The 14,072-nt window shown below is 39.7% G+C and overlaps 1 protein-coding gene across 2 annotated transcripts in view; it reads right to left on the minus strand.

Annotated features, from left to right (window-relative positions):
• Positions 1-3,551: 3,551 nt before the first annotated feature.
• Positions 3,552-14,072, minus strand: part of LOC143768018 (uncharacterized) — a 52,811-nt gene continuing 42,290 nt past the window's right edge. For both annotated transcript variants that reach the window (XM_077256659.1, XM_077256661.1), the window contains one exon: positions 3,552-5,605. In XM_077256659.1, coding sequence (XP_077112774.1) covers positions 4,521-5,605 — 1,085 coding nt within the window. In that variant the 3' untranslated portion in view covers positions 3,552-4,520. The remainder of the gene's footprint in view (positions 5,606-14,072) is intronic.

Below are 14,072 nucleotides of genomic sequence, written 5' to 3' on the forward strand. Positions count from 1 at the left end.
TCCTACGGTGCTTGCGGCCCCCGCGCCTCCTGCATTTTTTTTGAATGATGTCTTCTGGGTCTGCGGTAGTATGTATTATTATTGTACGTACTATGACAATATTTCCATCATCGCAAACCTCATTGGAACTGTTATCCATGGAATCCACGTCTGAAGAGCTGAAAGAAACTCGACGCTCAGATGCATCAGAGGAATTACTAGTGCGTTTGAGAACTGGGCGAGGGCTTTTTGTCGATTTCTGCCACCTGCCCCACTCATACACCTGATTCATTTGATAATCTCCCAAGTCACGTTGAAATTTATTTTTTCTTACGACTCATAATGGCATCTTCTAATTTTGAGAGAGATTTCTTCATATTCACTAATTCCTCATTAAATTTGACACTATTTTTATTTTCCAGGCTGATTTTTATATCACTCATCTCTGATTGAATATTTTTCAGCCTCATATTTCATGATAAGTTGCATGAGTTGGATAGAACAGCTGCTCAAAATCAAGTTCCATTCATTCCCAAATTCCTGTGAACATATAGTGGTAGGAATTTTGTTCAATCGTAATCCCCTAGGGATCATATCTTTTCGTAAATTGCCAATGTTGTAAAATCCCACCAAATTTTAATTTCACTAGTCATCAATTTTTCCAGTTTATCAATGTCCAGACTGGATGAATGCGACTCAGACCCAGCAGCTGTGGAGAATCCATCTAGTGTGAATAGTTGAGCAGCTTTCTGAGCTCTTTCTGGACTTTCATTCATATTAAAACAATATAATTCTCTTCAAATGGAAAACCACAAACACATATGCCACAGATATACATCAAAAAAAGGAACGCAGAAGCAGATAACTATAAAATAACAAGATTTTATTGAAACATACGTAAAAACATTATAGTAAGAAGTGTAAAAAGTTGGAATAGAATTTATGCAAAAAGAAAAACCACCACAGAGGTAATAGATCGTAGTACTGTCACCTATATTTAAATTTTACAATGGATACATATAGTAAGTATATATCATGCGTTAAACTTATTATATTATGGAAAGAATACCATTAAAAGAGTCCAGAGGGGCTTCTCACCATGTAATTTACGCCAAAAAGTGACAGGAAAGCTGTGTGCGCACAAAAAAATATCTCAGATGCTTACCAAAACGTGTGTCCTTGTGCGTGACGCATTCCCCCTTAGACGAAGCTACACGCGAAACGCGCGTCGGGTTGCCGCTACCACCCAAAGGTAATAACTCAGCATGTTTTCCTCTAAATGCTGCTCAAAATAACTTCTATGTGTGGACTGTCCCTGATTTAGGTTGCTAACCATCTAGGGCATCATATATTTATTGCACCACTGGGTCTTATTTATTTAGTATAAAAAGTTACACCCCTTTACCATCATTTATTCTTTGAATAGCCCTCTTATTGTTTAGTCTCCTCACACTTGTTGTGAATCATTCATTCAAGGACACACATTTTGTGTGTTATTTTATGGTTATCTGCTTCTACGTTCCTTTTTTTGATGTATTCATTGTTTTGAAGCTTTGCCATTGATCTAGGCAGTTTTTTTGCTTTTTGATGCAACATATGCCACAGAGCTCAAACTTTAGTTGAATAATTCTATTAGTCAATTTGGCTCTCAGCGTGCACGGTGAAAATAACTAGACTGCCCAAGAAAAAATGGTGAAAAACCAGCTCACCTTTTAGGCATGTGTTCTGGGGAAGCCCAGATACCGTGTAGTCGTCGCGTGGAACAATGAAGCGAACAAAAAAAGGAAAAATCCAGCTTCCCAAGGGTATCCAAGTTTATTGAGAGTAAAATGCAAAGTCCAGTGACATGGTTCATATGAAGGTGAGTAGCAGGCTACGCGTTTCGAACAATAACATGTTCTTTCTCAAAGCTACTCCATATGAGTAACAGCATGGTAAAAGGGAACCTGTCACCCCCAAAATCGATGGTGAGATAAGCTCACCGCATCAGGGGCTTATCTACAGCATTCTGTAACGCTGTAGATAAGCCCCCGATGTTACCTGAAAGAGAAAAAGAGGTTATAATATACTCACCCAGGGGCGGTCCCGCTGCTGGTCCGGTCAAATGGGTGTCTCAGGTCCGCTCCGGCGCTTCCTATCTTCATTCCATGACGTCCCCTTCTGGTCTTCACGCCGCAGCTCCGGCGCAGGTGTACTTTATCTGTCCTGTTGAGGGCAGAGCAAAGTACTGCAGTGTGCAGGCGCCGGGCCTCTCTGACCTTTCCGGCGCCTGCGCACTGCAGTACTTTGCTCTGCCCTCAACAGGGCAGACAAAATACGCCTGCGCCAGAGCTGCGACGTCAAGACCAGAAGAGGACGTCATGGAATGAAGATGGGAGGCGCTTAACGGACCTGAGACACCGATCGGAGCGGGACCGCCCCTGGGTGAGTATGATCTAACATCTTTTTCTCCTCTTTCAGGATACATCGGCGGCTTATCTACAGCATTACAGAATGCTGTAGATAATCCCCTGATGACGGTGAGCTTACCTCACCATCGATTTTGGGGGTGACAGGTTCCCTTTAAATACCAGCAAAGCAAAGAAAATTGACAAACAGAAAATACGATGTGATATGTTGATGCCAAGACATAAAAATAATAATGTTGGTGATCATCAGAACATAATCTGCTCTGATCAATATAGTTCCCAATATAATAGCATAAAATCTCTCATTTTAAAAAACATTCCTATTCTGTATGAAGATGAGATTTTATCAACCATTTTATCTTCAGGATGTCAAGTGGTGGCAAAGAAAGCCACCACTTTATATGACATTCATTTATCCTTCAATTCTGGTAACACATCTCGCACCTGGTTGCATCACACTGGTTTTCACGGCTTTGGAGCTTCTAGATGCAGAACTTGTGCTCATTCTATTATTGCACAATCTTTTTATGATAGCGAAAATAAACAAGAACTTAAGATACAACAGCTGATTAATTGTAATAGCAAAAATGTGGTGTACATGATCATATGCACAAAATGTAATTTAAGGTATATAGGATGCACCACTCGGATGCTTAAAATCCGCATTTCTGAGCATATTACCGATATTGTTTCCACTAATGACAATCGTTCTATGTCTCATGCATCTAAGCATTTTGTTACTTGTCATCAGAGGAGTACGGCATTTCTATGTGTTATCGACATTGAGAAAGTCACGCTGTCAGCCAGAAGAGGAGACTTCAAAAGACTCTTAATGACGCGTGAAGCCTACTGGATGTTCTGTTTGAATACTTGCCATCTTGCGGGCTTAAACGCTCGTAAAGAAATCATGTTCCGCTACGAGGATACAACTTTTGTATTTTTCTTGTATTTTCTATGAATCTTCTTGCTTGTTTGTGCGTTTTCTATATTTCTCTTTAATATTATGTTTTTAAATTTTATGAGTTATTTTATGTGTCATGTGATTGGCAATTAATTGTCATTGGCTGTAGCTGGTATTTAACCATGCTGTTACTCATATGGAGTAGCTTTGAGAAAGAACATGTTATTGTTTGAAACGCGTAGCCTGATACTCACCTTCATATGAACCATGTCACTGGGCTTTGTATTTTACGCTCAATAAATTAGGATACTTTTGGGAAGCTGGATTTTTCCTTTTTTGTTCACTGTTTATTTGCTGTCTTTGGAGATCCAGTGTTTGTTTATGAGCATTATGATGGCTTGTATGACATAATTCTCTAATCACTGTACCTTGTCAGTAAGCTGTGACACCGAAAAAAAAAAAAAGAATTACCTGATCGCTTAACGGCGTAGCGAGAAAAATAATGCACTAAAATGGTATCATTAAAAATGTCAGCTCGGCATGCAAAAAATAAGCCCTCACACCCAACCCGCGATCACAAAAAATGGAGACGCCACGGGTCTCGGAAAATGGCGAATTTTATTTTTTTTTAAAGCAAATTTTGGAATTTTGTTCACCACTTAGATAAAAGAGAACCTAGACATATTTGGTGTCTATGAACTCTTAATGACTTGGAGAATCATAATAGCAGGTCAGTTTTAGCATTTAAAAGAACCTAGCAAAAAAGCCAAACAAAAAACAAGTGTGGGATTGCACTTTTTTTGCAATTTCACCGCACTTGGAATTTTTTTCCTGTTTTCAACTACACGACATGCTAAAACCAATGGTGTCGTTCAAAAGTACAACTCGTCCCATACAAAAAATAAGCCCTCACAGCCATATTGACGAAAAAATAAAACAGTTATGGCTCTGGGAAGAAGGGGAGAGAAAAACGAAAATGCAAAAATGAAAAAAGCTAGTCATGAAGGGGTTCTGAACATAATTTTCTGTAAAAACATTTCCAACATTCTGAACATGAAAAAGGCTTCACCTGTGTGATCTTTCGGAAGTTTATTAAAAGTTGATTTCCGTGTAAAACATTTCCCACATTAAGAATATAAAAAAGCCTTCTCTACTTTGTGAATTCTTTGGTGACTAAGAAGAGATGACTCCTTCACAAAACATTTCTCACACTCTGAACAATAAAAAGGCTTCTACACTATGTGGGTTCTCTGGTGGTTATCAAGAGCCGATTTATGGTTAAAACATTTCCCACATTCTGAACATGAAAAAGACTTCTCCCCTGTGTGAATTCTCTGGTGTTTATCAAGAGCCGATTTATAGTTAAAACGTTTCACACATTCTGAACATGAAAACGGCTTCCCCCCTGTGTGAATTCTCTGGTGTACAACAAGATTCCATTTCAGGGGAAAACATTTCCCACATTCTGAACATGAAAAAGGCTTCTCCCTTGTGTGAACTCTCTGGTGTGTAGCAAGATTCATTTTCTGGTTAAAACATTTCCCACATTTTGAACATGAAAAAGGCTTCTCCCCTGTGTGAGATCTCCAGTGTATAACAATATGTGCTTTCCTGTTAAAACATTTCCCACATTCTGAACATGAAAAAGGCTTCTCGCCTGTGTGGATTCTCTGGTGTGCAACAAGATTCCATTTCTGGGTAAAACATTTCCCACATTCTGAACATGAAAAAGGCTTCTCCCCTGTGTGGGTTCTCTTGTGCTTATCAAAATCTGATTTCTGGTTAAAACATTTCCCACATTCTGAACATGAAAAAAGTTTCTCCCCCGTGTGAGTTCTCCAGTGGTTATCAAGATGCTCTTTCCTGTTAAAACATTTCCCACATTCTGAACATGAAAAAGGCTTCTCCCCTGTGTGATTTCTCTGGTGGCTATCAAGATGTGCTTTCTGGTTAAAACATTTCCCACACTTGGAACAAGAAAAGCTATTCTTCGCTGTGTTAATTTTTTGAGGTTTAAGAAAAGACTTTTCAACGGGAAAACTATTTCCACATTCTGAAACTGAAAATGGCTTATTTGCTTTAGGAGCATTTCGTTTTTGAATTCTTATTTTGTGACTTTGATTTTCCTTAGTAGTCGGTAAAGAATCAGAAGACAGAACCTGTTTCAAAGGACCAGATAACAGATCTTTGCTGTCAAGGGTTGATGGCATATCTGGAGTAATGGCATTCACTTCAATTGTATCCTGTGGGATCTCAAGATCATCTGATTTAAAAATTGAAGATGTCAGCTGTCCCTCTGATCTCCTGGTACAGTCATCTGACAAGAATAAAACAAATTATTATTTTTGAATAAAATATCCTTAAATGTTATATTTTTGAACATTTCTACTTAAACTTTCAGTAAAAATAATAAGTTATGTAAAAAAATTGAATTATTCACCAAGACAATGACACTTCTTAGTCTAATAGATAACTTCATAAGAGATACCATTAGAGCGTGGAGTTTAACTGTTTGTTCATTCTGCCTCCCAAATACGGAATAAAATTCTACTCACCTCACAAAAAACAAGTCACCCACTCAGGTCCATCATCTCAGTGGAAAAACAGAGGTTTCCACAATATTAGTGGCTCAAAGACTGTTGAAAAGCATTATGGCTTCCATAAACCAATCCTGCAATATCAGTCAAATCTCCCCCTCGCTTCTGAGCCTTGCAGTATTCCTAAACCACATTTAGCATCCATGTGTTTGCTAGAGAAGAACCCACATAATTTACGGCGTGTGAGTCCCGAAGCACAATCTGGGCACTGTGTGTCAGGTAATAAAATGGCAAATGTGCAATTTTCACTCTCCAACATCCGCTGTGTGATAATATCCGGAAAGTGTGAAGTCAAAATATTCCCTAATTTATTCAAAGTTATAATTTCCAAAATGGTGTCGATTTATGGGAATATCTAGTGCTCTAGTTTTCTGCACATAGTGTGTCCCATCTCCTCTGGGATCTGCTCCTGTCATGTCTGCTTCTGTCACCAGGAGCCACCTAATTCATTCTGAAGGCAGCGCTGGTAATGGAGGATACAGGAAAGATATATATCTTGGTACCGTGTTAGCCAGTGGATAGAAAAATATTTAGAATTGGGAGTCCTGAGTGGTTGATACCTTTTAATGGCTAACTGAAAAGATGGTAAATTGCAAGCTTTCGAGACTAGCAGTCTCGAAAACTTGCAATTTGTTACCATCTTTTCAGTTAGCCATTAAAAGGTATCAACCACTGAGGACTCCCAGTTGTAGGCAATGGAGGAGACATGGGAACCAGAAGATTCAAGAGAATTTTGAAAATGATTTGCAAGGTCCACTTGTTTCCTATTATCCTTTGTGAAGAATTCCAAAGTTATCACAACAAAGTGACACACGTCAGATTTGAAAAACGGGCCCCTGATTAAGAACACAAAACTGGCTGCGCGTGAAGTGATGAAATCAGTATTTTGGACAGTAACTACTTTAGTCAAAAACTGAGTATAGACAACAAAACATCTACTGAAATGATCAAACTCAACAGTGTTCTTCAATAAAACTAAGTAACTAGTGGTGAAACCTCTATGGGGTAATTAGAGTACAGGGCTCGGTGGCTCTTGGCAATCTATAGTAGGGGGCCAATATTTTCTGTCAGAGGAATTTCAAGAAGAAATATTAGGCATTTTAAGAGAGCTTTTTATAATAGTGCAGAGCTAAGGTGTCAGATCTCGGGCATTCGGCAGAAGAAATGGAGATTTTTTTAATTTATTTTTTTAAAGATACCAGGAAGTTGGAGACTCCCATAAGTGAGGCAGCCGATCCTACCACAATCAAACTATTATACAAAATGAACCTGTAAAAAAGACTTTTTATTCTATGTTGCATCTTTAACGAAAACATATGTATGAGGGGAGAGGTCCAACACTAAACTGAAGTTGCACTCATTTATGGTAGACTATTGGAGTTACTGTGAATTCTGACCAGAAAAGTAGAGAAAGTATTCGTGCCCCCACTTCAGGAGAGATTGTGCAGTAATCTGAATTCCTTAGGATTGAAAACAGAATGGAATTTATTACGTGGAGTGAATCCATGAAACCAGGGCTCGGGCCATGCCAACATATCTCCTGCAGGCGTGAATAAATGTATATTACAGCCATCAGCCACGCACAGCTTAGAGATATATCATGGCATAGGTGTGATGGTTTTTATGTAGATTATCACAATCTTCCTTGAAGTTAGTTTAAAAAGAATCTGAAAAGTCAGGATAAAGGGAATCTCTGTTATTGTACAGAAATTCACACTTGGCCTTCACTGCACATTCAATGTTGTCGATCATAAAAGTGAAGTTTGGCCAGAAAAACTGGACTTGGTCTTATAGGGACCAAATGATCACATTCTGCAGCACAAAGGGAGAGAAGGTAGATTCATCCATTAAGATATCAGGGTTCTAGGAAGCCAATGGCATAATTACCCTCCGCTTTCTCTTAGAGGCCATCATAATTTTTTCTTCAAGTGATTTTCTAACTTGTTAGCACATTCTATATACGCTGTCATTTGGCTTTGCAGTTTAAAGATCAGGGCAGGTAACCTTTATCATCTTTGAATTTCAGTTGGTAGTTGGATCTATGAATATTGCAAGCTCTATAGAAAAGGGTTATCAATGCCTAAAGTCATTTGAACACTTTTGGGTGGTTGCATATGTTGTGGTCGAAAAGCAAAATGGTGATCACACGGTTGTGATTGGGCTGGACTACACCACCGATAAAGCAGCTACAGCCGGTGACTAAGAATCTGTGACTTCTCTGCATTTAGTAGTTACTACTCACTAGAGATGAGCAAATATTTCAATGTTCAGTTCGGATTACGATTGCTGAATTTGCAATATGCACCGTTTTATTCATCCTATATTCACCGTATGCCATTCAAGTCAATAGGAGGCAAAAACAAATGCATGCACAACACCTTTTAATCGTCCCCAAAAGCTGCCAAAACACAAATGAGGGACAAATACCAGGAAAGTGGCCTCAGTTCACCCACAGTACAAATTGTAGCATGGCACTGCAGCAATCAGCCATGTATGAGGTATCAAGGTTTGGGCCAGCATTTACAGCTTCCAATTGAACATCACAGTAAGACGAGGTGGGCGAGAGGTTGGTGTAGGCCTGCTGTGCTGAGAGCCCTGATAGCACATGCAACAGCTCAACCTGCTTTCATGCTCAGCCACTTTGATGTATGACCTGGTCTTATGGTGTCCCCTACGGTAATTTTGCTTTTTTATTCTGTGAATTTTTAAAGAAAATTAATAAACATTGGTTTTATTTATGGGATCTCTTCTTTCTTCTCACATGAATATAGGTGGGACTGGTGGTGTATAGTATTGTGAAGTGCCCAACTGATTGGTTTAGGACATACGTGGGAATATCTTAGGTCAACGTGGGTGGTCCCTTTAAGAGGGAGGGAGCGCACGCCCTAAGCATAGTGCCTGGTCCTACAACTGAACCTTGGTGGACACTGACACATAGGAAGTGAGATGAAGAGGTGGTGTGTGAGGGAAGACACTGAATGTTCTGCCTGTTAGGTATGAGGAGATCCAACAAAGGGCCATGTCTAATGTCAACAGATCAGAAAGTCTGTAGTAAGAGGAAATGGTCCACTGTGTCAAAGGCAGATGCCAGGTCCAGGAGAAGGAGGAGGACAAACTCGTGTCGCTTTCATTTGGCATTAGTAGGTCGTTGGTGAATAGTCAGGGCAGTTTCAGAGGAATGGTGCGGTCTGAAACCAAATTGTAAGCGGTAAAAGAGGGAGAAAGAGGAGAGGTGGAAGGACGTTCAAAACAGACGTGTTTTTCCAGTAGTTTGGAGGCGTAGGGGAGAAATGATATGGGGCGATAGCTAGACACAGAGGATGGGTCAAGGGTGGGCTTTTTGACGATGGGTGTGATTAATGTATGCTTCAATCAGGAGTGAAGACACCAGTTGTTAGTGACAGGTTGAAGAGGTGGGTTAGGCTTGGGATGAAGACTATGGTAAGGTTTGGAATGAGGTGGGACATGTCAAATTCATAAGTGGTGAGACAGTCTTCTTGAGATGAGAGGGAGGGGGAGCTGGTGGACGGAGGAAAGAACTGAAAGTAATGAATAGCTGTTTAGGGCTGAGAGACTGGTATAATATCAGGGATGAGAAGTCGGTTTGTTTTGCCGCAGTGAGCAATTTTGCAGCATTTTTTACAACTTCTGTTACTGGACGGCAGGGTGGATAAAAATCAATGTTTTTTTTTTTTTAACTAAAAAAAAAAAAATCGGATTTTTTTTATTTAAATCGGATTTTTTTTATTTAAATTGGATTTTTTTCAATAAACTGCTTTTTGAGGAAAATATTTTACCATCCAAAGGTTCTTCCATCATGAGATAAAGCTGAGTTGTTTAACTCAGTAGAATAAAGGCTGTATATGTGTAACATTCACAATGCCATGCTCTTCCAGAGGTTTCTGTAGGATTGGTGGGCAGTTTCTCTCCTATATTATCACAGACGCACGCTTTACTTACGCAGTTCTCAAAACTGAATTTGACTCCGCAGAGGTCCCAGCCTCTTCTTCACGGCAAAAATGTTACAACATGAACAGAGTTGAGAAAAAGACCTTAATCCTATTGTTCTACAAACCTATGAATACAGAATCAACCCCTTCAGTGCCAAGTCCAAGAAGTTAGACAATATGTTTCTGATTGTTTGGAGTGGAATAGATCTGCACAACACAAGAAGAATGTGAATCTAAGTGTGAGGAGGAGGAAGGGCAAGCAGACAAGAAAATGAAAGTGAAACTTTGAGCACAATTCTGCAGCATAGCCACAGACAGACAAGTCTGGATCTGTTTGTGTGTACGATCTGAGGTTTATTACATTCTTTCCTTATAATGGCAGCAGGCCGTAAAAGAGACCCAGTTTGGGAATATTTTAATGAAGCTCCTTCGCCTATCGGTAAGGCAGGCATGCGTGCAAAATGCAAACGATGCAACAAAGAGATGCAAGGCCTGGTGGCGCGAATGAGGCAACATCATGAGAAGTGCGGTGATGAAGATGACCAAAGAAACACTTCTGAACAGGCAGGATCTTCAGGTTGGTAAACATTTTTATTGAATCCTATTTCTAAAGACTGAACTGTCATGTGTGAGAAAAATTATATTTCTTATTATTACTGCATGTTACTGTCATTTGGTACAGTTATGAAGAAAAACAAATATTCCTTTTGGGGCAGGGGCAGTGATGTGTTGTGTACAATAAGCAGAAATTGTATAAACAATAAAATAACAGCATTGACTTTTTTTGTTTAGGGGAATTCATGGATTCTGGAAACTATCCACCTCCAAGATCACCATCATCCTATTCTACAGTTTCAGAGTTATCCATCCTGGATAGTGCTTCATTAGCAGCAGCATCATCATCAGACACCCACAGCCACATATCACCATCACCCAAAAGGAAGAAAAAACCTTTACCTCCTGGAACCACCATAGATAGGTTTGTGATAAGAACTAGCAGATTAGAAAAAGAGTTGATTGATGAAAAAATTGCCCAGTTTATTTATGCAACAAACTCTTCTTTCCGTCTGACTGAGAACCCACATTTCATTAATATGGTTCAGTCACTGAGACCAGGATACAGTCCACCCAGCAGAGCTGATGTTGCAGGGAAACTGCTGGATCAAGTGTATGACAGAGAAATGGAGCAATGTGCAACAGCTCTGGAGGGTAAAATTGTTAACCTAAGTATTGATGGGTGGAGTAATGTCCACAATGATCCTATTGTATGTGCTTGTATAACAACAGAAGAAGGTAAAGTCTTCCTTGCACAAACAACTGATACGTCAGGAAATGCACACACAGCAGAATACTTACAAGAAGTGGCAGTAAAAGCTATAACGACATGTGAACAAAAATTCAAATGTCTAGTACGCAGTTTGGTCACTGACAATGCTGCAAACGTATCCAAGATGAGAAGAGATTTAGAAGAGCAGGGAGGGAATACAAAGCTGCTAATAACATATGGTTGCAGTGCTCATTTGCTGCACCTCTTAGCCAAAGACTTAAGTGTTCCAGAAATAAAGGCTAATGTTGTTGAAATTGCTAAATACTTCCGTAATAATCATTTTGCTGCAGCAGCTCTGAAAAGGATGGGTGGAACCAAGCTAACGCTTCCACAAGATGTTAGATAGAACTCTGTGGTGGACTGTTTTGAGCAGTATATCAAAAACTGGCCTATTCTGATGACACTTTGTGAAGAAAATCGAGATAAAATAGATGGCACTGTCACGGCCAAAATCCTCAACATTGGGCTTAAGAGAAATGTTGAACATATGCTGAGCTTCCTGAAACTCATCTCTCAAGCTTTAAACAAAATACAGAAAAATAGCTGTTTTATTGCGGATGCTGTTGAAATTTGGAAGGAACTGAGTGAACACTTAAAAACAGAACTACACATGGACAGAATTAAATTCCAAGCAGTAAACAAACGAATGGGACAAGCACTGACTCCAGCTCATTTTTTGGCAAATATTGTCAATATCCAATATCAGGGTCAAAACCTAAGTGCTGAGGAAGAGGAGTTAGCTATGACATGGGTATCCAGCAATCATCCATCTTTAATGCCAACTATAATAAACTTCAGAGCTAAGGGGGAACCATTCAAGAAATATATGTTTGCTGAAGATATTTTAAGGAAGGTCACACCAGTAAACTGGTGGAAGTCACTTAAGCGCTTGGATTTAGAGACTGTTCAAGTAATGATTTCACTTTTAACAGCAGTAGCTTCTTCTGCAGGCGTTGAAAGAATATTCTCTTCCTTTGGACTCATTCATTCTAAATTGAGAAATCGGTTGGGACCCAATAAAGCAGGAAAGCTTGTTTTTCTTTTCCAGATTATGAATAGGAACAAAGAAGAAGATGATGATGAAGATGACGACAAGTGAGCTACAGAGGACAGCAGGGACAGTAGTATTTAAGTTTTTCATGTGTCGGCTGGGCTGACAGTCTAAGTTTCTTAAAATATATATATATTTTGTTTAGCCAAATTAGTTAACAAACATGGATGTTTGTTTAAGCAAATAACTTATGCTGTAATGTTGTTATTGTTTCAGTTGAATAAATCTATTTAAATTGTTGTTAAGGTCAGGATTATTTTTCTCCTTCCTAAGTACAACAGAACAGTGGTGTCCAAATATGAATGATTAACCCATTAAACTGGGGAGAAAAAAGTAATATAAAAAGTGATTCTAAAAATCTTCATCTACTTGCATGTTAAAGTAGCAAGAAGAACTAGTTTAGGTAGAAACTTTGATTTAAATCACTGATTTAAATCAAGCCTTACTGACTAGTGATTTAAATCGTGATTTAAATCGTGATTTAAATCAGTTAGATTTAAATCAAATCCACCCTGCTGGATGGGCTACTCTACTCCCTTTCTTTGGCAGACGTACAGTGGTATGCTTTGTAGATGAGGGCCAGAAAGAACATGTGCTCCAGTAGATGGCAAGCACTGCATCAAGTGGCCTCTGCTCTTCTTCCGCCACCTTAACATTACACAAAGTACATTCCTCATTGGTGGCACCCCAATTACCCTTGTTTTTCACCACGTCACAACTCTCCAAACACCCAATTGTCTGTTTGGAACCACAGATGGCAGAGTCTGCGTATCTGTTCACACACTGTATGCCATGGGCATCGGGAGTGTACTCCAAAGATTCACAGAGTCAGGAGGAGGAAATCATCTGCACTGATGGCCAAATTTTTCTCTTGCTATGGGATTAGCATTAACTTTTGCACATACCCTTAGGGTATGTGCACACGTCCGGATTTCTTGCAGAAATTTCCTGAAGAAAACCGGAAATTTTCTGCAAGAAATCCGCATTTTTTTTTGCGGTTTTTTTTGCGGTTTTTTTAGCATTCTGCAAGCGTAATTAGCTTGCAGAATGCCAAAGTTTTCCAAGTGATCTGTAGCATCGCTTGGAAAACTGACTGACAGGTTGGTCACACTTGTCAAACATAGTGTTTGACAAGTGTGACCAACTTTTTACTATAGATGCTGCTTATGCAGCATCTATAGTAAAAGATAGAATGTTTAAAAAAAATAAAAAAAATACTTATACTCACCTGCAGACCCCAGCGGCGTCCGTTCCGTATAGATGGTGTGTGCGCGCAGGACCTTCCATGACGTCGCGGTCACGTGAGCGGTCACATGACCGGTCTCGACCAATCACAGGACCGTGACATCATCGCAGGTCCTTCACCGCACACCAGCTACAGGAACCGAAGCGGCAGCATGCACCTGAGAGGCGGGAAGACATCAAAGGTGAGTATATCACTATTTTTTATTTTAATTCTTTTTTTTTACCACTTATATGGTGCCCAGTCCGTGGAGGAGAGTCTCCTCTCCTCCTCCCTGGGTACCAACCGCACATAATCTGCTTACTTCCCGCATGGTGTGCACAGCCCCGTGCGGGAAGTAAGCAGATCAATGGACTCCTAGGTGTGCGGAATCCCCGCAATTCCGCATTTTTAATGAACATGTTGCTTTTTTTTCCGCGATGCGATTTTTTCGTGGAAAAAATCGCAACATTTGCACAAAAAATGCGGAATACACTGTAAATAATAGGAGGCATAGGTTAGTGTTTTTTCGCGTTTTTATCACGTTTTTATAGCGAAAAAACTCGAAAAAAACGCGAAAAATCCTGAACGTGTGCACATGGCCTCAGTCTACGCATTTCAAAGTACTACAGACTTC

This window comes from Ranitomeya variabilis, chromosome 4 (genome assembly GCF_051348905.1).
Source record: "Ranitomeya variabilis isolate aRanVar5 chromosome 4, aRanVar5.hap1, whole genome shotgun sequence".
In the NCBI taxonomy this organism is placed as follows: Eukaryota; Metazoa; Chordata; class Amphibia; order Anura; family Dendrobatidae; genus Ranitomeya; species Ranitomeya variabilis.